Raw genomic sequence first — 27,190 nt, 5'->3', positions numbered from 1 at the left:
CTAAGTCGGTTATCACTCATCCATCTGTTTTCCCGTTTCCCAAACTGCTGTAATCTCCTTCTCAATTCTCTGTGTCCTGTGGGTTCATGCTATTTGACTGGGGTTTCAGGAGCAATGGAGGTAAATGCAGGAGCTCAAAATAACATCTTATATCTAATATCTTTAATCACTTCTTTAATGACATTGCTACGCAGCACCTGGGCAGGTGAATTGAAGGGCAAGAAGAATCTAGGTGGGGAGGCTACTGGGTAGAGAAACTTGGGGAAGACAGTAGTTAGGAAGCTAAAGATTGCCATCTCCCTTTATCTAATCATCAGAGAGAATGGCCCCAGTCAACCTGCAGGACTACTTGTGTTCTCCTTTGGCAGCAACAGGTGGACATGGAATCTTGAGCACTCTGGTTAAGATTCCAGTGACGCATGTAATTTTGCTCGCTTTTGCCCATAAAACGTGTCCTAGAGCTCCTGAATCCATCTGCTTTATTGTTTTCTAGGGCAACAGAAAAAAGTGGGATGGAAGTAAGGACATGGAAGGGTAAAATGATGGTATTAGGAGAAAAGACCACTTCTTCCCCTTTATAAACAGCCAGAATGAGATATCAACTATTTCGTTGTGTGTGTGTGTATGAGGAAGATTATCCCTGAGCTCAGATTTGTTGCCAATCTTCCTCTATGTATGTGGGATGCTGCCGCAGCATGGCTTGACGAGTGGTGCTAGGTCTGCACCCAGGATCCAAACCTGCGAACCCTGGGACACCAAAGCAGAGTGTGCAAACTTAACCACTATACCACCAGGCTGGCCCCTGAGATATCAACTATTAATCTTGAATATGGAATAGAATTTCAGTAGGATAATCATTCCCCTTTCATATCTCTATTCCTGTAGCTGTATAAATTAAAATTATTTTCAGGCAAAAGGTTGACATTAAAAACACAGTGGGATACTTACTAGAATGGCCAAAATCCAAAATATTGACACCAACAAATGCTGGTGGTGATGGGGAGAAGCAAGAACTTCCATCCACTGCTGGTGGTAATGCAAAGTGGCACAGCTGTTTTGGAAGACAGTTTGGCAGTTATATGTGATTTTTCAGGCTGAAGATAGGCAATTACAAAGGTGTGATAGCTAATTTTATGTGTCAGCTTGACTGGCCTAAAGGATGCCCAGATATCTGATAAAACATTATTCCTTGGTATTTCTGTGAGTGTGTGTCTGGAAGAGATTAGCATTTGCTTCAGTAGACTGAGTGAAAAGATCTGCCTCACCAATATGAATGGGCATCATCCAATCCGTTGGGGGCCCAAATGAACAAAAAGGAGAAGGAAGGGTGAATTCTCTCTCTCCTCTTGAGCAGGGATGACCACTTTCTCCTATCCTTGGATAGCAGGGCTCCTGGTCCTTGGACCTTTGGACTCTGGGACTTACACCATCAGCCCTCTAGTTCTCAGGCCTTCAGACTTGGGACTGAACTGCATCACTGGCTTTCCTGGGTCTCCAGCTTGCAGATGACTGACTGTGGGACTTCTAGGTCTTCACAACCATCCAAGCCAATTCCTATAATGACTCTTCTCTTAAATATCTCTCTCTATACATTCTCTTGGTTCTTTTTCTCTGGAGAAGCCTGATTAATATAAAAGGCTTTACCTGGCAGGTCTCGTGGGGGAAAATTGCCCTCCTCACACCACACTTGGTGTACAACCAATGCACTGTAGTCTCTGAAAGCAGTTGCAATTGACGTCTCAGGCCAACTTATCTGGTCATGATTTTTCACATATTTATATTCTTAGATGTGGTGCCTTCATTCCTAGATCTCTTTATCTGAGGCCCTGGGCAGAGGTCTTCTTCAGGTACCTCCTTATGGGGGTAGGAGGAGGAAATCTTGAAGATACTCTTCCTCATTTGACTTAGTAACCAGTACTTTTCCACTCCTAGCCTTTTCACCTCACTGCCCCCTACTGACACCCCCACTTCAGGGTCCATAAATCTGCTAGAGTCCTTTGTTCAGGGCCCCCTCAACAGTGAGATGACCCCACATCTGTACTGATCCACCCGACCCTTGACCAATGTACTCTTCCATGGGTGAAATGGAACAGGAGTTGACATTTTCTCTGGTTTGTGACTCCTGCTTATACCACCACAGTAAATAATTAAAGGTTTAACTTTGATTTTTGACTTGTTGCTTTAATTGGCTACCCTGACACCTAGCACCTCAGGTCTCTCTCCTGCTCAGCTCACCTGAGCTCCTGAGATTTACCATACGATCCTGCAATCATGCTCCTTGGTATTTAACCAAGTAAAATGAAAACTTATGTCCACACAAAAACCTACATACTGATATTTATAGTGTCCTTATTCACAGTTGCCAAAACTTGGAAGCAACCAAGATGGCCTTCGGTAGGTGATGGATAAATGAACTGTGGTGCATCCACACAATGAAATACTATTCAGCACTAAAAAGAAATGAGCTATCAAGCCATGAAAAGACATGGAGAAAACTTAAATGCATATTACTAAGTGAAAGAAGCTAATGTGAAAAGGCTATATCCTGTATGATTTAAATTATATGACATTCTGGAAAAGGTAAAACTATGGAGACAAGGAAAAGATCAGTGGTTGTCATGGATTAGAAGGGAGAGAAGGATGAACAGGTGGAGCACAGAGGATTTTTAAGGCAGAGAAACTACTCTGATGATCCTACAATGGTGGCTACGTGTCACTATACATTTGTCCAAACCCATAGAATGTATAACACCAAGAGTGAACTGTAATGTAAATTATGGACTTTGGGTGATAATGATGTGTCAATGCAGGGTCACTGACTGTAACAAATGTACTACTGTGGTGAAGGATGTTGATGGTGGGGTAGGCTGTGTATAGGTGGAGGCAGGGGCATATGGGAACTCTGTACTTTCCACTCAATTTTGCTGTGAACCTAAAAAGTCTCTAAAAAAATAAACTCTATTTAAAAAAAAAATCTAAACATCAAAAAAAAAAAAAAAGACAATGTGCTACTATGGTAATATCGGCCCCTGTCAGTGAAATTTTAGAAGATTTTTAAACTAAAATATAAAGTAATATAAATGTTATTTGTAACTCAAAGGATACACTAATATCCATATCTGAGATGGTCATAAAAAAAGACTGGCAATAATAAATGTCTGGGAGGGAAGAGAGCTGGCAATCAGGAAGTGCTTAAATACTCCTTCAAAAGTAAGACCACCAATTTGCGCTTTGATAAAAACTCTGTAACACATTACAATGTGATTTAACAGAGGCTTTGTTTCTAGTCCCTGAGGTTGGGTAAAGCTTTTCCAGAAAAAACAAATAAATTCAATTTGTAGTTGAAATAAGCTGCATTTTGACATCAGTATAATGTTGAACATACTCTTAACGAGAAAATAGAGAAACAGAAATTCTGGTGTAGGACAGATGGAAACACTGGCAGATAGACAGATAGTGGTTGAAGAGTAAGCAGAGATCTAAAACAAAATAAAAAAGAACAACGTTTTAAACCACAAAGAGGACACAACTGTCACACTAGGCCAGGTCAATAAATGGCTGAAGAGACCCTTACAGAAAAGCAAGGAAAATTAGAGTGTTGTAGCATGTTTATGCTGGCTGAAAAAGAAGGCGGGAGTGGGTAGAAGCGCCAAAAGGAAAGTGTTCAGAGACAGAGTCAATTAAAAGACAATAAACATTTCAGAGAGACTTTCTAGTTAGAAAAATCTACTGTTAAATGGTTTTAGTGTTTTACCTATTAATGATTATAGTGTTTGAGCTATTAACACCATTTACAAGATAAATAAAAGTTATGTTGCATTGTAACTGGAGAATATTTTTTTCGATACTGGTCAAAAACAGAATAAAAATTTAAATCAATAAAAAATAGATGTGAAAAATTTCAGATAATTAATTTAAAACGTAGACAATGCTTTCTTTAAAAAAGCCATGTTGAAAAGTGTATTAAAAAAATCACTATTTATCTGAGTTGGCATTCTAAGAGCTCTTGGCACCTGTCTTCTCAGCAATTACTGGACACAAATCCATGACACCCCCCATGCCAGGTCTCTGCAGTACCCCTCCGTCTGAGAGCACCCCAAATACCAGCTGAGCACATGAAGAACTTCAGATGCTTTGAGGGATAGAGAAGAACTGTAACATGTGGTTCTGGTCCTGAGGAGCTTACAATCTAGCTGAGAAGATGGGACTAACACGCACAATAAGGAACAACATAAGATAGAGTATAATTAAATGCTACATTGAGTGGTATTGATTGAAATCTTAAAGGACTGCAGAAGTGAGAGATCAAGGAGGGCTGGAATAATTAGGGAAGGTTTGGGGAAAGGCTACCTGGACCAGGCCTGAAAATAGGGCAAGATTTAGGCAGGTGGAGCCAAAGGAAGGAGGGAACCACATGAGTGACTTACAGTATGGAATAAAGTCAGTAAAAAAAAGAGTGTGATGAGAGTATGGCTATTAACAAACCATGATAGGTGTAGTGGTTCATGATTATATTTCCTTATTTCCTAACCTTTACTTTTACATATATAATCTTAGTCCAAAGAATCTAGCAAAGAATCCAAAAACTACTTTATATAACACATAAGAGAGCAAAAGTGGTTATGGTTTTATTAATATGTTTGGGAGTAATTCTATTTAGAAATGGATACTATGTATCATTAGTAAAGCAAAACTTTTGTTCAAAAAAACAGCCATTTGGGGCCAGCCTAGCGGCACAGCGGTTAAGTTAGCACGTTCTGCTTCGGCGGCCCGGGGTTCACCAATTCGGATTCCGGGTGTGGACATAGCACCGCTTGGCAAGCCATGCAGTGGTAGGCGTCCCACACATACAGTAGAGGAAGATGGGCATGTATGTTAGCTCAGGGCCAGTCTTCCTCAGCGAAAAGAGGAGGACTGGCAGCAGATGTTAGCTCAGGGCTAATCTTCCTCAAAAAACAACAAAAAAAACAAAACCAGCCATGTGACCATCAGTTCAAAGGTTAAATTTTAAAATCTTTATAGATAATGTTCATATTGTTATTTTTTCCAATGTGAAATTTCACTTTTGCTTAATAAAATCAAGGGAAGGCTTGAGGGATAGGAGAGGTGATGTGAGAATCAGTCTGTCTGTCACTAGCCCTCGGGCCTTGAGCTGGTTTCCGAACCTCTAAACATGGAGGTTGGGCTCCATCTCCGAAGCTTCATAAAGAAACCTTTATTTACTTAGTGGTGTTTATAAGATATCTATTAAGTAGTTGAATATTATACTAGCCTGACTGAATTACTTTCAAACAGAATGAAAGCTTTGCTTAAGGTATATAAAGAAAATTATAAGAATACTTTTGTTAAAAATTAGATGTGAGATGCTGACAGCAGTGAAAGGGGTAGAATAAGAACTAGCAGGTCACTAGGATCTAACCCCACAGACTCACTGTGATTGTTCCAAATTAAAGGCATACTTTGTTTCATTGCACTTCACTTTATTGAACTTTGCAGATACTGAGTTCTTTTACAAACTGAAGGTTTGTGGAAACTGCATCGAGGAAGTCTATCGGTACCATTTTTTCCAACAGCATTTGCTCATTTCATGTCTGTGTCATATTTTGGTAATTCTTGCAATATTTCAAACTTTTTCATTATTATTATATTTCTTATGGTGATCTATGATCAGTGATCTTTGATGTTACTACCGTAACTATTTTGGGGCACCATGAACCACACCCATGTAAGACAGCTAACTTAACTGATGAGTGTTGTGGTTGTGTATGTCCCAAACTGCTCCACTGACCAGCTGCTCCCCAGTCACTCTCCCTCTCTTCAGGCCTCCCCTGTCTCTGAGATACAGCCATATTGAAATCAGGCCAATTAATAACCCTACATACATAAGTGTTCAAGTGAAAGGAAGAGTCACATCTCTCTCACTTTAAATCAAAAGCTAGAAATGATTAAGCTTAGTGAGGAAGGCATGTTGAAGTTGAGATAGGCCAAAAACTGGGCCTCTTGTACCAAAGAGTGAGCCAAGCTGTGAATGCAAAGGAAAATTTCTCGAGGGAAATTCAAAGTGCTACTCCAGTGAATACCCAAATGATAAGAAAGCAAAATAGCTTTACTGCTGATATGGAGAAAGTTCTAGTCATCTGGATAGAAGATCAAATCAGCCACAAAATTCCCTTAAGCCAAAGCCTAATCCAGAGCAAGGCCCTAACTCTCAATTCTCTGAAGGCTGAGAGAGGTGAGGAAGCTGAAAAAAGAAAAGTTTTAAGCTAGCAGCAGTTCGTTCATGACATATAAGGACAGAAGCCAACTCTATAACATAAAAGTGCAAGATGAAACAGCAAGTGCTGATGTAGAAGCTGCAGCAAGTTCTCCAGAAGATTTAGCAAAGATAATTAATGAAGGTGGCCAAAGAAAACAACACATTTTCAATGTGGATGAAATAGCCTTATTTCGGGAGAAGATCACATCTAGGACTTCCATATCTAGAGAGGAGAAGTCAATGCCTAGCTTCAAAGCTTAAAAGGACAGTCTGACTTTCTTGTTAGGGGCTAATGCAGCTGGTGACTTTAAGCTGAAGTCAATGCTCACTTGCCATTCTGAAAATCCTAGGGCCCTTAAGAATTATGATAAATCTGCCATGTCTGTGCTCTATAAATGGAACAACAAAGCCTGCATGACAGCACATCTGTTTACTACATGGTTTACTGAGTATTTTAAGGCCCCTGTTGAGACTTACTTCTCAGGAAAAGAGATTCCTTTAAAAAATATCACTGTTCAGGGACAGCTGGTGGTGTAGTGGTTAAGTTTGCATGCTCTGCTTCGGCGGCCTGGAGTTCGCTGGTTTGCATCCCAGGCACAGACATACACATCGCTCATCAAGCCATGCTGTGGCAGGCGTCCCACATACAAAGGAGAGCAAGATGGGCACAGATGTTAGCTCAGGACCAATCTTCCTCAACAAAAAGAGGAGGAGTGGTGGTAGATGTTGGCTCAGCGATAATCTTCTTCACAAAATAAACAAAAATCTCTGTTCATTGACAATGCACCTGGTCACCTAAGAGCTCTGATGGAGATGGACAATGAGATTAATGTTTTCATGCCTGCTAACACAACATCCATTCTGTAGACCGTGCATCAAGGAGTAATTTTGACTTTTAGGTCTTATTATTCAAGAAATACATTTTGTAAAGCTATAGCTGCCATAGATAGTGAGTCCTCTCATGGATCTGAGCAAAGGAAATTGAAAACCTTCTGGAAAAGATTTACCATTCTAGATGCCATTAAGAAAATTCATGATTCGTGGGAAAGGTCAAAATATCAACATTAACAGGATTTGGAAGAAGTTGATTGCAACCCTCATGGGTGACTTCGAGGGGTTCAAAATTTGAGTAGAGGAAGTAACTGCAGATGTGATGGAAATAGCAAGAGAACTAGAATTAGAAGTGGAGCCTGAAGATGTGGCTGAATTGCTGGAATCTCAAGATAAAACTTTAATGGAGAAGGAACTATTTCTCATAGATGAGCAAAGAAAATGGTTTCTTGAGATGGAATCTACTCCTGGTGAAGATACTGTGAAGATTGTTGAAATGACAACAAAGGATTTAGAATATCACATAAACTCAGTTGACAAAGCAGCAGCAGTATTTGAGAGGACTGACTCCAATTTTGAAAGTTGTTCTACTGTGGGTAAAATGCTGTCAAACAGCATCACATGCTACGGAGAAATCGTTCATGAAAAGAAGAGTCAATCAATGTGGCAAACTTCACTGCTGTCTTCCTTTAAGAAATTGCTATAGCCACCTCAACCTTCAGCAACCACCATCCTGATCAGTCAGCAGCCATCAACATCGGTGCAAGACCCTCCACCAGCAAAAAGATTATGACTCGCTGAAGGCTCAGATGATGGCTGGCATTATTTAAGAGTACAATACATATATTTTTAATACTAGGATGGTTTCTCCTACTATTATTATTTTTGTTTTTCAGGTATGCTTTCTGGTGAGGGAGATTGGCCCTGAGCTAACATCTGTTGCAATTTTCCTCTTTTTTTCTCCCCAAACTCCCAGCATACAGTTGTATATCCTAGTTCTAAGTCCTTCTAGTTCTTCTACATGGATGCTGCCACAGCATGGGCTGATGAGTGGTATGTCCACATTCTTTTTTAGTTAATTGACTTTTTAGTTGAAATGCATACATAAAACATAAAACAAGAACAAAACTGTGGAAAAGGCTATTGTACTTCTTAACTATCCAGTCACTCTTCAACCTATGCTAATCCAGCTTCTGCTCCACGACTCCGCTAAAGCTATACTGGCAAAGGTATCTGATGACTGTCCCTCCACAGGGGCAAGTACAAGAGGACTTCTCCACCAAGTGGACTTATCGCACCTCAGCGCTCCTGACCCCCATCACCTCCCTTGAGGTCACAACACAAGCTCTTCCTTGGCTCTCCCTTTTCTGATGCCACTTAAACACTCATGGTAAACGCAGTTCCACCTTCCCCACGTTTTCTTTCTGTAAGCACCCTCCTTAAGTAGGCAGACAATATAATTCTTGTGATCCTAATGGGATGCCTTTGAGAGTGAAAGACGGCACTACTAATAATTACTCCTCTTGAATAGCAGGTGTGAAGTGAGACTGTCCCAAACAAACTGGGATACATGGTCACCCTATTCTTATGAGATCACATCCACTGTTACGGTTTTTAACTAACACATACCTATCAACCAACACATACCTATCAACCACTTGCAAAATTAAACCTGTAGCCTTGATACTGACAGTAAGCTTTATTTTCCAAATCTTCAGGTTATAATTTCTTACAGATATCTCAAATTCAGCACAGCCAAAACTCAATTAATCATTTACATTCCTAAACCTGCTAATCCTTAAATTTTCCTATCCAAGTTATACATACTACTCAGTCACTTAACAATTCAAACTGGGGATCGTTTTATACTTCCTGTTCTCCCTCACCCATCATATTTAATCACCAAGACATGCTGACTTTAGTTTTGAAGATTTGTCCAACCTACAACTTTTCCCCTGTCATAAGCTTTTATCTTATTTCCTTGCTCTAGTCTTGTCTCCTTCAAGTCTATTTTCCACACTGTGGCCAGAGTGATCCAAAACTGACCACACGCCCACTTTGAACCTTTCAATAGCTTCCTATTACTTACAGGTTAAAGACTTTCATCATGATCTCATTCCTGTTCACTTTCTCTGTGTCATAACCTGTGAGTCTTTCTCTACCTTTGCACTCTAGTAATACCACATAGCTTGTAGAAAAACACAAATACACAACCCTCTGTTAAGCTGTTTTTCACTTGCAAGTCTTTATTCATGCTGTTCCTTCTTCCTGGAATGCAGATCCCCTTATTTAGCTTGCCAACATCTATACCATTTTCTCTGGTCACTCACAGCTGATGCAGAGGGGAGCTCAGTGCCTCTCCTTTAAACTTCCACATGACCTGTCCACACCTCAACCACAGCACCAGATGTGTAAGTTTGAAATTAATCACGTCAGTCTTTGCTAGTTGGTAAGCTTCTTGAGGACAGGAACAGTGCCCCTTAAATACTCAAAAAACAGTCACCCTATTTTTAAGGGATCTCATCCATTGTTATGTATTTAACCAAGCAAATTAAAATAAGTTGGACTAAATATTGAAATGAATAAACAACTTCATTACCCCTGCATTTTTCCACATGTGCCCATATGTTTTATGTCATTGGTGGAGGGATTAAAAATGTGTAAGGGCTTCAGTGGCCAAAAATTCACCTGTTTTATGAAATTAAAGCAGATCTTAGCATAGGAAATAAGATGATTAAATTAAAACATACAGTTGTGATGTACCAAAGTTGAGGAAAAGCAAATACTTAATTGTTTAAGATTACAGAAAGTCAATACATTTCAGTAGTTGTTTGATTTGGAGAATTTTGTGAAAATATTATCCAAGAAGATTTTTAAAAAGAGCTTTCTCATTCCTTTTGTTTTTTATTACTTACATTTTAAAAAATTGCACAACTTTAAAATGGGAGATTAATATTGAATATCCTAAAATTCAGTATCCATTGAATCTATCCAGACATCCCTCTCTACTTTCCAGATGTTTCCATGTTCTTATATGATTAGCTCTGACTCAGAAAAGAGAAACTTTTCACTTTGTCTGTCAAACCCAAACTATTTGACCTTCAAGGCAAGAAAAAACCCCCACAATTTTTGGATAAAATGTGGTGTTCCTGTCACTTATTCATTCAAGTAATTTGGGGGGAATTAAAAAAGTATAATCTAAAATTTTAAAGAATATTATTAGTGTTACCAGAGGCATAACAACAACATCTGGCGCAACTGGTATTCAACGAACAAATAAAGAGAACCACATAGCAAGTTAATAGTCAAGATTATGAATGACTCCAAATAATTTATCTTCTTCTGATAAAGTCCTACCCTTATGATTTTTTACAAATTTCCTATTTAATCATCACTTTGTACAATCTTTCCTAATTATATTTTGGCTTACAAATCTTCTTTTGTGAACTGTGATTATTTTTCTGAGAGGGAAAACAATTTGAGGTATTTTAAAATTTACAACATGCTCTGATATTTTCTTCAAACTGAGGATAGTCAGACTATTCAGAAGGGATAGGCACTGGCTTTTCAGCCACGGCAAGCACCCTAAGCTAGATCTGTCGAGATGGGAATACGTCTACCATTTGGCACTCTATTGAGAAATATATTTGGCGAAAATATAACTGAGAAGAAGTTAAAATATCTTTGAGTGCAATATTTATTTTTTATTGGCAAGTTGTTGATGCTATAAAAACAGCTCTAATCTCCCGATAAATATCCTTGAATACTCTCTGTCAGAAGGTGGAGCTCTAAACATATCTGAAATACTGGCTTTTTATATGTGTGTTTCACAAATGTGCGTAATGAGGAGATCAAACCAGGAGTAAAGTCTTTAGAAAAATGGTTCTGAAGACTATTCCAGTTCTCTCAGGATAAAATCACCCACATCTCCCAATATGCACATGGTTAACTAACAAAAAAGATATTTAGTATGTTCCTTTGAAACTTCAATATATTGCCTACTCTAAAAACATAGGTATGGTAATTCAGAATAAAAGATAAAGTATATTTAAAAAATAAAGCACATTTAAAAAATCAGAACCATCTACTTGAACGTTGGCAAGATCGCTAATACTTACAAGCATCCCGGATGTAGAGCAACATGGCTATGAAGATATAATCAACTAAACTCAGGCTCAGGCCATCTGCAAACAAGGCATCCCAGACGACCAGAAGATCCTGCAGGGGGAACTCTCGTCCGAACAGCAGTCGCACCCAACGTCTGGAGAGCAACAGACCAAATTCAGAAAACAGGACTTTCGCAAGTAACATAAAGAGCACTCATTTTCTCTTATAACTGTGAAAAAAATTATAATTTTTAACAGATCACACTGAGCAAATATTACCTATCAAAAATATAATATAGTAAAACTCGTTTTAAGCTTTCAAATGAATTTTGTAATTTCATAACTAGGCCACAATCATTAAGCTTTATTCATATATGTATCAAACACAAGTACAATATTAGAAAAGGGTAGAAATCTTTCATATTTAATAGAAATCACAAATCTCAAAAAGGCGAAGAGAAAAATGGATATACATAGTCTGAAAGTTGTAAGGTTACAAGGTAAAAATTACAATTTTCCAAAATTTTATGATCACTACTGATTTTTTTGGTCAAGCATAGACAGTTATTTCAAATGAAACATATAGCGATACTTAATTTTTAACTTCAGAATAGATACGCCTTATCAGCGAGGTTATCTTTCTGGGGGTGTTTTCAAAACACAGTCACTTTTATGGCCAGGAAAAAGGCTATCTATGCTACAGAGAGACATAAGCAGCTAATAAGAATACTAAACAAGGCTGTATATAATTATGTATCATAAATAGGAACACTTCAGACTTTTAATAAATGCTAACTAAGCTACCAACATCTAATTCTTATAAGAAAATTAAAATAATTTACTTTGATATGTTTTATCCACTTACTTCTAATTTTATATAACATGACCGCAAATTTCCTTACACAAGCCTTTCTCTAAGAACTTCAGCTAGAATTCTTTGTGATTCTGGCACACAGCAATGAATAAAAAATTCCAGATTTCTAGTACTACCAAATAGTACAGAATAGAGGAAATTCTTTAAAAATTAGTTAACAGATATTACCTCTTTGCAAAATTTGAAACCAAATATAACCATCTGTGGGGTTAAAGTGAGGCCAAAAAAAAAATCAAATACTTTCTTTAGGGAGTATTACATTTAAGGAGGAACCAAAGCTGTGACAAAATAGTGTATAACTACACATATATATCACAGTTTATTAGGAACCATATGATCAAATACTTAAGTTCTTTTATTCATACTATCAAATTAATCAACAGGGTAATTTTCTTTTCAACTAAATCTTAAATTATGTTACTCATCTTCTCAGGAAAAGAAATTTAATGCCTAAGTAACATTTACCTTTTTAAAAATGTTACAGTATCATTTACAATTTTTATCTACCTTTCAATTCTTATTCCACTGCTAATACAAGAGGTGACTGAAAGAAAACACTCTTTTGTCTAATACGCCTGTATTTACATGGCTTAGGAGAAAACATTATTTCTCTACATATTTCTAATTCTCTCAAATTATAAATGCTAGTATTTACTCTTTTAAGAAGTGCAAACATACCTCTAAATTAAATAGGTTGCTCTTCTTAATTACAAAGAATTAACTGGTCTCACCAAGAGTATCAGGAGAAACAGAATGCAAAAGTACCTGGATTAAAGCATTTTGGGCACCTGTTTAAAGGAACTTTAAACTGATAACCATATCTGCATTATGAAATGACTAAAACATCTAGAACATGGTTATTCATGGTCATTCAACTGAGCAACTAGAAGAAAAATTTATCAATGAAAAAAACTGATGAGGATCTAACGTATAACATGGTGACTACGGTTGATAACACTGTATTTAATAACTGAAATTTGCTAAGATAGTACAACTTAAATGTTCTCACCAAAAAAAGAGAGAAATATGTGAGGTGACAGATGTGTTAACTAACTAGAGGCATCCTTTCACAACGAACGTGTACATCGAATTAACATGATGGACACTTGAAATATCTTACAATTTTGTCAATTATACTTCAATAAAGCTAAGAAAAAGAAAGAAAAAGACAGAGAGAAAGGGAAAGAAAGAAAAAATAAAATTATCTTGGTTTAATGGATAGACAAATTTTGGCAGTTTCAAAATTGAACATTTAACTGATTCCTCCTGGTTCATATCAGGATGCCAGTACAAAATTCAAGCATCACACCTATAAAATAGTGCTGTACCCTGAACTTGCCCCTTTCATTCTTGGAGGCTGTTTTAATGCTTTCTTTATTTGAATAAGCCCATTTAGTAACTACTCTGCTGTTTCCTGAAAAACATTGCTTTTGCTCAGCCTTCTGATATGTAGGGAAAAATTTTCTAGGCGTTTTCCCTGATATTTCCTATTGAAAGCAAAATTACTTTTGAAAAAAGTTGACATCTATCACACTATAATAGACACCATTTAGCAAAACAAGAAAGAAACTGATCAAGGTTAATACACACCAGAGATGAGAATACAATATTATCTTTGCCCTCCTTCCTTAGAGCTCGAATTCCTCTCATTTTTTTATGGACAATCACATCTTTGGTTTCATCACAGACAGTGCTTCAAGAGCAAAAAAAGAAACAAAGTAGCCTATTTTTTAGAAATAATATATATTCCTATTATTTCTACAACAAAATACCTAGTTATTGCTCAAACTTCTTCTCTTGCAACCTTTCTACTGAGTAGGGTTGTATTAGCTTAGATTCAAAAATGACCCCACAGAAATATACCTGCAGCAATTTCCACTGCAGCACCATTAGGAGGGGCACTGCAAACACCTAGTAATCTACACTGAATAAAACATATGTTCGAAACTACACAGAATGTAAGTCCTCAGTACTTTTATATTTAATGTGTAATCTATGATGTGCTGCTTTATAAATGTTTTACATTGCTTTATTTTTGAAGTTTCACCTTGCCAAGTACATTGCTAAATAATTCCAGGGCAAGGACCAAATTCTGCACACGTGTGTGTGTGTGTGTGTGTGTGTATGTGAGAGAGAGAGAGGGAGAAAGTTCTTTGTAAGGAGCTCTGTACACTTTGCTAAGTGCTCTATGTGTTTACCAAAGTATTGTTACACTCATTGTAAAGCCACCTGTCACGCTACTGAGAAGCAAAAGAGTAGCTAAATTGGAAGGACAGGAATTGATCTTGTTAGTGGCAGCAGAAAAATAATCCAAGAAGTGGGAAAAAACCAACACACAAGGAAAAAAATTTAGATGCTTAGCATGTTCCTTTTATATAAGACTGTAAGTTGTACATACAAGGATATTAAAGCAAAATATAGTTTCCTCTATTTTATATGCAATTATAGGAAAATTAAGGACAAATTCTAAAAATATTTAAGAAGTACCATATGATAAATGAAATGCTTTGGGACCAACAATGACCTTATCAAAAATTTAATCATTTTTATCCCAACTGGATTTAGTTCATACATATATTCACCACACACAAAATTTCCTGTGCTATTTTGAGCTTTCTTCATTGAGCCTAAAAGCCAAGGAAAAATTCAGTTCGTTATGGAATGAGTTACCAATAGAAATTATTTCAGTAAGCTTTTGTATTCTTAGAAAGGAACACTTACTCTCAGCAATGAGGTCTTATAAAGAAGTCACTCCTAAAATTAACATGCTTTTATTGCAGTTAAAAATATTTAGCTAGCGTTTAAGATACACTTAAAGGTAGCATTAAACCTTCCTTTCTCCTTACAGATAGCTTCAGTTTAATTGCTTGATACTATTAATCGTGCTTTATGTACGTTACACCTGCAGATTGCAATGCTCACAACCATATACATTTCATCACTTGTGATAATACAATAATTCATATTTTACCAGACCTACTTAGTAATTAAAATCTACACAAACAAAAAAGACTATCTGAGGTATTAAATTTAATAATAAACCACCCAAATACAGGACAGTTTCTATGTTTGCACGTATAACACTATTCTCAATTTTAAATTTCTGTGTAATTAAGCTGCTATCCCCAGGGGATCAGTAACTCCTGATGGTATTATTGCTTGGTGAATGACCCATGGAAACACCAAGAGAAATCCATTTTTTACCAATCAGTTTATGAAAATGACCAATTTGACTGAGGTTTAAATAAACATAGTCTTAATCCAACATGGCTGTAGCAGGCTATACAGGCAGAAAGAAATTTTTACACCAGATCTTCATTTCCTTTTGTTTTCCTTTAATGACCCTTTAGTGAGATATGGATATAGCCACCTTAAAAAAAAACAAGTTAAGTAGAAAAGGTATATTCATTTAACAAACATTATAAGGGCTTCTTAAGTAATCTGTGATCAGGAAATGATAGCATTGGGCAAGCATATTGCAACATAAAAGGGCAACATTAGATTTTTGCTTAATGATATTAATTTTGTCTTTTGCTTTCTGTTCACTTGCACTTTTCAAAGCTAACAATTAACTTTTAAATAATCCATGCCTGGTGGCAACAAACACAGAATCCAAATTCTGTATTAGTATCAGAGAAAACAAAAGCAAACCGAAGTGTCCATGTCTGTGGGTTGCATCTCCTTGACGGCGTTTAGGTTCTTCTTCTATTAGGTTCCTTTGTACTCAGTTCTTTTTAAATTAATTTACCCTGAGTTTTCCTTTATATCAACTCTGTGAAAACAGCCTTAAAATTAGAACCAAATATTGTAGTTATTATAATTAGGGTCACAAGGCATTCTCATCTTTAATTCTAACTTCTTTGGAGAGCAAAGCTACAAAAGACGGAAGCCAAAATAAATCATTTTTTCCAATTTCACATTTATTCTTCTTCTAACGGCTCTGCAGAATACATTATCAGAAGATGCTTGGCCTGTTTTATAATTTTTTTTTTTACCTAGTCAACTATTTCAATTCAGTCCTCTTAAAACTGTTTGGGATCTGCATGCATTACAGAAAGATTTGAATACTTAAAACCCATCAAACTCTGCTTTAAAAATAGAAGGAACTGAAACTTTGAATTAGTCATCATTCTTAAAGAACTCAAATTTGCTTTCTAAGTGCTCCTTGTAATCCACGGGTTGAACCTAGCTTGAATTTGGCTTTCTGGCAACACATGCTAAACCTAATTTAACCCCCATGGGATATGTACAAGAATTGTTAAGTGTATTTTTGACTTTGGGGAAAATTCTCTGTTCTTTTCAGAGGGCAGTTCATAGCCCTTTATTAAGGAAAGTTTCTTATTCCAAAATAAGTTCCTAATAATTATCACCCATTCCTACTGTAATTTATTCTCTTTGGCAAGTGTTTGAAGCTGTTTTGTCAGAACAACTGCAATACGCCCTTTGCAAAAATAGTCTGAATGGAAACAGAGCCTGTGTATCTATGTTTTTCCAGAGGTATAAGATGCTCATGAGAGTGTTGAGCATAGATGACCATCATATGTTCTGAGGCTGTATAATCCTCGAACATTTTCACACACACAAATACACACACACACACACTGACATGCCCCTCTTTTAGAGGCATACCTGCTATTTGGATTATAAGCATGGCAATTCAAGGACTGAGTAATTTTAGGATGTGTGATTTACCAGCATATTCAAATAAAGTTAGTGAAAGATGGCAATATTCCAATATAGATTTAGTTGTATAGGATGTGCTTTCTGAGAATCCTACCGTGCATTCCAACTAGGGTGCAGGTGGAATCTTAGCCCTGACTCAAGAGGACTATGGGGGTAAAAGTTGCTGAGAAGTAATTTCTCTACCCTATCACTTACTTGGGCTCCACTACAAGTGAGCTACTGGGCATCTCCTTGAGAAAATTACTTGGAAGCCACTACTGCCTATGAATAACAACACAAAGAATTAATGTACAGTTGGTGGTGATGCTGGGAAATTAATTTTTGGCTCTGTGAATACTAGTTTTTACTACAGATTTTTACTTCTAGAAATTCTATAAATAGGCTTTATTCTGTCATTTTACCTTCAGGAAAAGGAATTATGATCAAATCAGCTTTCTAAACGAGAATACAGAAAATTGCTAAAAATAATTGCTCCTATCTTTCCTAATCTGAAAGTCATTAAAAAGCAAAACTTGTGTGACTTTACTTTTTTGAAATTGTTGTAGACTATTTTAAATACTGATGGGATCTTATCCTCTCTGAATAACACTTTTCACCTTCCTCTGCATAAATCTCCTAATACATTTATATACATTGTTGGAAGAACTGACAGGAGGTATAACACTAAGCTGAGAAATATCAGGATCCATGTGATTCTGGATGGAGGTAAAACCACAAATCTGCAGGTGGCCATACGTCATCAAGAGAGTCAGACTGAACCCATTCCTAAAAGGCAGCAGTGGTGTCTGATTCCCTTTGACCTCTTCTCACTTACCTAGAGCTGTAAACACCCTCTGGGGTTGGTTTTCAGAGGCCCTCTCTTCCTTCTCTTCTTCCCATTCCCACAAAGCACCCCGATCCTTTCTGGCTGCTCAAGAGGCTCAGACAAGTGCATCACTCAGGCCTGATGTTCCGTATCTATTAGTGTCATTGCTCCCTAATCACTGAGATAAAAGCACTGATAAGCAAATCCTATGAAAAGGTTAGTTACTGATAGTTCAGTTTGGTTTCTCTTCCTTCTCCAGCAGATCACAAGCTCCTTGGGGCTATTTGGTATTGGACATAGAATAGTGGGTTAACAAGAATTTATTAATTAATATGAATCCTCCTCCCCAAGTCAGCTCTTCTTAACCAGGGGTCTTCTTGCTCTTGAGCCTCCATCCTTGATCTCCCATAGGTCTCCACGCTGCTCTTTAGATATTTCCCTGGGCTGTCATCTCTGTAGTGATCCCTGAACACACATACTAAGTAGTAAGTGGCCACACCTATGTAGGAATTGATTGAGGCCTTCCTAAGCCCTCTTGGACCTTCCCCCTCCATTTCCTAAACTCTGGCTCCTGATTGCCCATAGCCTCGGCTGAGGCCTGTAGTCTACTAGGACCTTGCTACTCAGACTGTGATCTTATGACTAGCACCATCACCTGGGAGCTTGTTAGAAATGCTGAGTCCCAGGCTCCCACTATAGCCCTACTAGATCAGAATCTTCATTTTAATAAGACCTCCAGGTGATCTGTGTGTATATTAAAGTGTGAGAAGCATTGAACTAGGTGACAGATCCCTTATTTCCTGCCCATTTTGGTGCCAGCTCTCAGGGCTCCTAAAACCCACCATGCATTCATGTAAAATGTTATTCTAGGAGGAGAGAAAACGCTTAAACAAATGGATGACTCTTGTAAGTAGAGTAGTGGTCTCAAACTTTAGCATGCATCATACTTGCCTGAAGGGCTTATTAAAACATAGATTGCTAGAACCCATCCTCAAAGTTTTCTGATTCTGATTCTGAGATTTAGGTGGGGCCTGATAATCTTCATTTTGAACTAGTTCCCTGGAGTTGCTGATGCTGCTGATCTGCAGACCACAGTATGAGAATCACTACACAGGAAGTTCTGGTTTCTCTCCACATCTCCTCAGCTTAGTCCTGGGCATGGGTCCTCAAATCAGCTTACTCAACATGTCTAGTCATTGCACCAGTTGCCACTAAGCATCTAATGGCTGGGACACAAAGCACATACAGCCAAATCTCTCTCAACATTCTATCTGTATTAACATCTATACCTTTTTTCCAGGAAACACTACTATAAAAACATGATACAAGAAAATGGAGAGACACAGACAATGGGGGAGAGGGAGAAGGCCTCCCAAACACTGGGAGAAGCTGGGACACCAGATTTTTAAAAAATTCTCAGTATAACATGAAGAAATGCCAAAAGAATACTATAAGACTTGTGACATTTTTAAATGCTAACATTTACAAGTCAATGTTTTTTTACCATAAATTTACTATGATGGGTACATATAATCTCATTTGAAGGTGGAGTGAACACTCTAAATTTGAGGCCCTTTGTGTTTAGTCCTGAGCAAATGGCTCTCCTGGGTCTCTTGTGATTGGCTCTAATGAGGTAAGAGAGTTGGGACATGGTAGGACGTGGCTGATTAGCCAAGAACAAAGAGATAGAGCCCAGAGAGGAGGTAGCAAGTGCACAAAAGGGGCAGAGAATCCCAATACCACCAGGACCCAAAAGGACGTTCTCCTACTCCCTATGCAGAAACCCTGTGATAGTGGGAACCTGGTTGAACGGTCATCTACTCGGTGTTCATCTATTCTGTGTCACCCTAAGCTTCCGCGCAATCAACTCGCTCAGATGGATCTGATTGCCTCTAAAACAAAATGTGCATTTAAAATGTTATTCCTGGAAAAATAAAGAGCTAGACTCTAAGAGATGTCCCCCCAAGGGTATTACTTCCAACTCCATGAGGTACTGGTGGAAAAGAGATTTCAGGATAGGGGAGTTTTCCCAGAACCTCTCAAATCTCAATGCACAGTTGAAATAAAGGAAGAAGCAGAGGCTATTTATTCAAAGCTTGCTACACCAAGGGAATCAGCTACCATCACTTGTGTTTGGCAAAGAATCAAAAGCAGTCAGGGGAGTGAGAAAGCTTTAGAGTGAAAAAAACGGGAAGGCTTCAGGTGGGCCTGATTGGAGGTTCTAAGTGAGGGAGTAGGCTAACTAGAAGAGGAGCATCATAAGTGATTGATTTGGGGAGCATATTTGGCTTTCTCTGCTTGGTCCTGAGTTGGAAATGGACAAAAATAGGGAAGTTGGCAGTCGTTTACCAAGTCCTGATTGTTCTGGGCTGATTTTGCTGCAGAGGTTATGGTTGGCTTCCTGGGCTTCTTATGCAGGTTAGAGTTCTATTGTCCTGTATTGTCTGGCCATTGTCTATTTGCATATTTAGTCTTTCAATACAGACTCCTGGCTTCTCAGCCTATGCCTCTGCCCAATCTGGAACTAGCTACAGTTATGGAAATTCACAAAATTACTTTCTCCGATAGTTCTTAAGTCCAAATGGAGACAAGTTTGAGGTAGTGGCAATAGGTGTCATTTCCCTCTTTACAAAACTTTATGAAAAGTATAAAATAGTGAAACAAATTCAATTTCCTATATAAATAGAGAGGAGTTGTGAGCCCCTTTGAGAATTTAATCAAGTTTAAGAGCCCTCTTTCCTAAAATACACACCCACACCCACAAACATACCACAGCTACTCATGTGCAAATCATTTCAGGAGTTAGCTGATCCATGGACCTTAAGTTGAAAAGTCATGCTCTATATTATTGTCTATTTTAGATGCTTGTATTGCCATGGAGAGTTATATTCTATTGAAAAGAATACATAGCCTCCTTGCGCCTATTTTAAAGTAAGTCCTTGCATTGTAAAAGAATAGATTATCTTCCTTCTTGAAGGGTCTCTGGATTAAGCCCCTGCTACTGAGTAGCTAATCTATGTGGCTCAGCTGTTCGAACAGCCTATAAGTTAGCACCATATTGGGAAAATATCCATGACTTGGCAAAAGTCATCTTCATTAAGCTGGGGGTGTGACGGCTGGGTACATCCTTCACTGACTTCCTCTCCTGGCTCATGGTAGACCTGATCTAACCATAAGTAAGACTGCTATGAAAAACATCAAGGATCTTCATTTAAGAAGTATTTGCTGAATTTCAACTCTGTGGCAGGTACTGTGCTAGGCCCTAGATCAGAGGATATACTGACAACTTTCAATCATTAACATAAAAATTATCCAAAGTAAAATTCTAATTCAATAAAAGTCCTATCAATCTGGGTTCCCACAGTCACTTTGCATTTTTCTGTGCCCCCTCCCCACCAAGACCCCTAATCAACCAGGGTATGTTCAGGGAATGCAAACTAATGGCAACATTAGCAAAATATAATTAGGAAGGTAAAACAATTAAAAACATTACTAAACACATTTCAAAGCCAAGTATTAATTGTTTTTGGATTATCCACCATTTGGGATTCTATGTGCCCTAGTTCCTATCCATTAATGCAGACAAATGAAGAGCTGAATGTATCTGCATGGAGCCCAGATGACCTACAAGTGGGCAGGGAGAGACAGAGGAAAAAAGAAAACCCTGATGGAGCCAGTGAGGGCAAAGCACAGTCAACGCCACCACAGTCATTACTTTGGGTATACGGGTTTGGTGGGAAGTTCAGAAGTCCAACTCACTTATCACATATTACCTTCTCCTAGTTGTAGAAGCAAAATGGAAACAAAAGGGGGTTAAAGAAGATTAGGCTGCTCTGTTTTATCCCTAGCCATCTAACTAATAACTCAAGTTCAGTGCCCAAAGAAGCTTACAATCAATTATCTATGTGTGTGTAAATTTTTTTTTAAATAAGAATATATATACTAAGCAAGGAAAACATATTTTCTTATGCATAGGAGATTGCAACTCAATGTTTTAAAAAATCCACACAATTTCTGATGATAATGGCAAATATCGTGCATTTATATGACTTTTTTGATCTCTAAAAGTACTATCAAATTTATGTTCTAAAAATAAGCCTTAACCCTCTAAAAGCAGTATTTCTTCAAGTGGTCTGTGAAACACACGCATTGGATCACCTGTAGAAAAACTCGTGCAAGTTTCAGAGAAAGGTGATTTCTTTGCTCACCCTCGGTACATAACCATGGATCCAAGCATGCAGGGCAGGCACCTGCAAATTACAGATGCCTGACAGGAGCACGTGGCCCTGTGCACACCCATCAAAAGCAGACTACAGATTTATAAAACGATAATTTAACTCCTAGCTCAGTGTTCCCTAGTCTAACATTTTTATACTCCTCTTGAATTCTCCTGTTTAATGCTCAAAGGATACCTAATTCAAATTCATATAAAAAAATCACCTCTTCACAATAATGACCGAGTCACAAGACTTAGAATGTACAATATCTACTCTTGCTGTCATCTGCGTGGTAACTGAGTTTTTCTGAGGAGAAGAAATGAAGCTTTCTGCAGGACTTATTTTGATGAATCATGATCTGCTATTTCTCGAGTACCCCAGTTACAATACAGTGGTAATTACAGCTACAGGACCCTACAAGATTTAGAGTGCTTCCTTTCAAGGAAACTCATTAAGGAAACTATAAAGAACTAAGAACTTACAAAGAAAAATTAATTGCCACTTTTGGTCAGCCGATTTTAGAAAGACTTATGAGGTCTAGAATTGTATATCGGACTAATGGAGAAAGCAGAAACTCAGTGAAGTCTAGCTTACTGAGGGCATCATGGTATATAATATGTTCATAAATTAATCTGCTCGTAAACCAACTCAAATATGAAGCACAAAAACATCACATAAAATACTGTAAATTTATTTTCATCAACACTCATTTCCTTTCCACATCAGCTAGCAGTTGCTGTGGCTGAGTGCTGATGCCAAGCAGCTACAAATCCGTGATCTCAAAACCTGCAGTGTTGCTCTCTGACTACAGCCTCCTATCTCACCATCTTTCTCACTTCCTAAATTCTTTTATTTCCTGTGAATTAAAATGAAAACTATGTAGTGTTACTGTTCTGTTAATTTAATTTTTTTGCAAACAGTGAAAAAGAATTTTAAAGTGTAATAGGACATACAATGAGAAGTAATTTCGCTTCCCATCCCACATCCTGTCCCTCCAAATCTACCTTTCTAAGGGTACTCAATGTTCTTTCATAACATAGAGACATTTTTATGCATGCCTGTACTTTTAAAAAACATATATGGGAACATACTGTACCATGTATTTTTAAATTTAACAATATAATTGTTAAAAAGGAGATCATCCGAAATCAACATTTACAGAAATACTTTATCTTTTTACGGTTGCATAGTATTCCACTGAGTGGATGTATCAATATCTAACCAGTTCTTTTATTTTGGGGGCATTTAGATTACTTCCTTTATAATTACACATGAAATTGCATTGATTACCTTTGTATAGATCTTTGTGCTTGTACGTTTATCTTGGGAAGAAGCAAACTGCTTTCTTCATGTTACCTCAACACTTTAGTTTGATTGAGGGCTGTCTGACTGCAAAGAGTAGTACTGAGTGATCTCAGTAAAAAAAGGGGGCATTTGGGTAAGACAGTGTTTTTCAAAGTGTCATCTCCAGACCACTAGCATTAGCATCACCTAGGAATTCAAATTGCAAACTCTAAATCTTGCAGGGTCCTATAGCTGTAATTACCACTGTATTGTAACAGGGGTACTCATTCAAACTGCAAATTCTTGGACCTTACCCACCCTATACCTAACAAGTCAGAAATTCTGGGCAGGACCCACAATTTGTATTTGAACAAGCTCTCTGGGTGACTGTTCAAGTTTGAGAACAACTACTTTAAGAGCATATAAGTAGATATAGTCCTGGGACCCAAAGCTACCAGGGACCAAGGAAATTTCAGTGACCCCTAATATTTTCCACCTCTCTTAGACCATAGGGAGTTCTCTTTTCCAGAAATTTTATTGTAACGTCAAAATTTATCAAACTTTTTATTTATGGTTTATAAGTTTTTGAATTCTCCACCCAAGAAAATAAAAATAATAATTTTATTCCAGTTTTGTTTTTAATCACTGATCCATCTGGAATTTATTTTGGTGCAAAAACAGAGACATAGTTTCATAATTTACCAAACAGCTATTAGTTCTCAAAAGTGTATTACTGAATAATCCATTGTTTTCCCACTGAATTAAAATTCTACTTTTATCATATATTAAATTTCCATATGTACTGAGAGTCTGTTTCAGATTCTCTATTTTATTTCACCAGTTGGTCTTCCTAACTATGTGCCAATTCCAAACTGTTATAATTATGGTATCTTTATAGGGTAGTATCCCCTTATCCATAGTTTCACGTTCCATGGTTTCAGTTACCCATGGTTAACTATGGTCTAAAAATATTAAATGGAAAAGTCCAGAAATAAACAATTCTTAAATTTTAAACCGTGCCCCTATCTGAATAGCATGATGAAATCTTGTGCCACCCTACTCCGTCCCACCCAGGACGTGAATCACCCCTTTGTTCAGCATTTCCACACTGCATATGCTACCTGCCTATTAGTCACTTAGCAGCCATCTTGGTTATCAGATGGACTGTCGTGGTGTCACAGTGCTGGTATTCAAGTAACCCTTATTTTACTTAATAATGGCTCCAAAGTGCAAGAGCAGCTGCAGTTAGGATATGCCAAAGAGAAGCCATAAAGTGCTTCCTTTAAGTGAAAAGTAAAAGTTCTCGACTTAATCAGGAAAGACAAAAAACTGCATGCTGAAGTTGATAAATCTATGGTAACTTTTTTTACTGCACGTTGTTATAATTATTCTCTTTTATTGTTAGTTATTGTTGTTAATCTCTTACTGTGCTTAGTTTATAAATTAAACTTTATCACAGGTATGTATGTACAGGAAGAAACATAGTATATACAGGGTTCAACACCATCCGAGGTTTCAGGCATTCACTGGGGGTCTTGGAACGCATCCTCTGTGAATGGGGGACTACTGTCACATATTTTAACAGTGGGTGGGGCTAATGACTCTTTAATCCCAAAACATTCCTAGCTATACTTGATTGTATTTTTTAAAAATGATTTTTGTAATTTAAAAAATTTACTTATTTATTAATTTTTATTGAGGAATAATGGACATATTATATTAGTTTTAGGTGTACAATATAAGGATTTGATACTTGTGTATAATGCAAAATGATCACCACAATAAGTCCAGTTAATATCTGTCACCATACATAGTTACAAAATTTGTTTTCCTTGTGATAAGAAACTTCAAGATCCACTCTCCTAGCTACTTTCAAACATGCAATAAAGTATTATTAACTATAATCACTATGCTGTAAATTTCACATAGTAGAAATGGTACAGGTTGTATTCTTTGGCAACCTGAAATTAATAACAAAGATAGAAAACAATCCACAGTAAAAACCTATTACTGAAAATTTAAATCTCTCTTTACTCTCCTACTAAAAGGAAATCAAAACTGAAATTGCATAATTTTTAGAAAATAATGATAAAGTATACTGATCAGAATTTATTGATTTTTCTCTTTTTTTTTTTTGAGGAAGATCAGCCCTGAGTTAATATCCACCACCAATCCTCCTCTTGTTGCTGAGGAAGACTGGCTCTGAGCTAACATCCATGCCCTTCTTCCTCTACTTTATATGTAGGATGCCTACCACAGCATGGCTTGATAAGCAGTGTGTAGGTCTGCACCTGGGATCTGAACTGGCAAACCCTGGGGCGCCAAAGAAGAATGTGCAAAACTAAACTGTGCCACCAGGCTGGTCCCCAGAACCTACTGATTTTTTTGGTGAGGAAGGTTGGCTTTGAGCTAACATCTGTTGCCAATCTTCCTCTTTTACTTATTTTTTTTTCCCCAAAGCCCCAGTACCTAGTTGTATATCCTAGTTGTAAGTCCTTCTAGTTCTTATATGTGGGATGCTGCCACAGCACGGCTTGAAGAGTAGTGTGTAGGTCCATGCTCAGGATCCCAATTGATGAACCCCAGGTCGTCAAAACAATGTGCGAACTTAACCAGTACATCACAGGGCCAGCCCCCCTGGTGGCACTTTTGAGAGCACACAGCAAGAAGGGGAAACTCAAAGCAGAATGCATTGGTCTTGGGGAGTTGAGAAGACAGAGATTAGAGGCTGAGGGAGACTTCAGGATATGTTACCTTTAAAGGAGGAAGCTATATAGAGAAAGAACTCCAGAAGTCTGCACAGGGGCTCCTTGTGTTTCACTGAATACTAAGTTGTGCATGTGTAGGGTAAACCTCTAGCAGGCCCAGCAAAGAAAAACTATCAGAGAAAGAACTACTACTGGGGAGCATAAAAATTGCAAAAAGGTTTTACGAGGCTGGGAAATGTTCACATTCTGACTAGACAGACTGGAGAGAGACTGGTGTACATAACAGGGGATTCATCAGAAATCCCAAAGTGCCATGCCTTATGAGTAGGGCTAAACTGGCCCTTGGGCATAGGACACATTAGAAACATACTTTGAAAAAAGGCTAAAAACAAGCACCAAAAAGATCAAGATGATTCCAAAGTAATTTAACAGATTGCCAAAAGTAAACTCAACATTCCTTTAAAGGAAGACCACAAAATTCAGGATTCAAAAACATAACACTCAAAATGTTCAGCATTTAATCAAAAAAATGCAAATCACATAAAGAAATAGGAAAACTTGACCCATAACTAAATATCTCAGAAAGAATATCAATTTTACACAAAATAAAAAGAAGCAAACACTCCTATTGAGGCCAGTTTTACCAAGATCCCAAAGCCAAACAAAGACGACAGGAGAAAACTGCAGATCAATATCCACCATGAACATAAGCATGAAAATCCTGAGCCAAATATTCACAAGTCATATCCAGCCATACAGAAAAGGCACAGAGATTAGAAAGGAAGAAATAAAATGATCTGTAAGTGCAGATGACATAAGTTTCTACAAAATCCCAAACAATCTATGAAAAAGCTACTTAAACTAATAAATGACTTTAGAAAGGATACAGGATGCAAGGTCACTATACCAAAATCAATTGTATTTTTACATACTATGAATGAACAACTATAAACTGAAATTTGAAAACCCAGCATCTTCACAATAGCACCAAAAAACCACACTATATTTAGGGATGGATATAATAAGTATAATACTTAAATGCTGAAAACAAAAAATAATGAGAGAAATCAACAAAGACCTAAATAAGTGGGAAGATATTCCCTGGTTACTGGCTAAAAGAGTCAATATTGTTAAGATGTCTATTTTCCTAACACTGATTTTACAGATTTAAGGAAATCCCAGTGAAAATCTCAGCAAGATTTCTGGTGAAATCACAAGCTGATTCTAAAATATGACTGGAAAAGCAAAGGATTTAGAATAGCCAAAAGAGTTTCAAAAAGAAAAGCTGGAGGACTGATACTACTCATGATTTCTAGAATTATTACAAAGATACAGGAATCAAGACAATGTAGTATTCGTCAAAGACACCTACATCAATGGAACAGAATAAAGAGTTTGGAAATAGACCTACAGATATTATGGTCAA

General features: G+C 37.4%; 1 protein-coding gene across 21 annotated transcripts in view; it reads right to left on the bottom strand.

Moving 5' to 3' along the window:
- The window catches only part of TBC1D5 (TBC1 domain family member 5), a 565,096-nt gene that overhangs the window by 140,076 nt on the left and 397,830 nt on the right, over window positions 1-27,190 (bottom strand). For all 21 annotated transcript variants that reach the window (XM_070575957.1, XM_070575968.1, XM_070575969.1 and 18 more), the window contains one exon: window positions 11,206-11,348. In XM_070575957.1, coding sequence (XP_070432058.1) covers window positions 11,206-11,348 — 143 coding nt within the window. The remainder of the gene's footprint in view (window positions 1-11,205; window positions 11,349-27,190) is intronic.

The sequence above is a fragment of the Equus przewalskii genome, chromosome 15 (assembly GCF_037783145.1).
Source record: "Equus przewalskii isolate Varuska chromosome 15, EquPr2, whole genome shotgun sequence".
NCBI classification, from domain to species: Eukaryota; Metazoa; Chordata; class Mammalia; order Perissodactyla; family Equidae; genus Equus; species Equus przewalskii.
The sequence above is the reverse complement of the archived record's forward strand: the minus strand, read 5'-3'. Positions and strand labels throughout refer to the sequence as shown.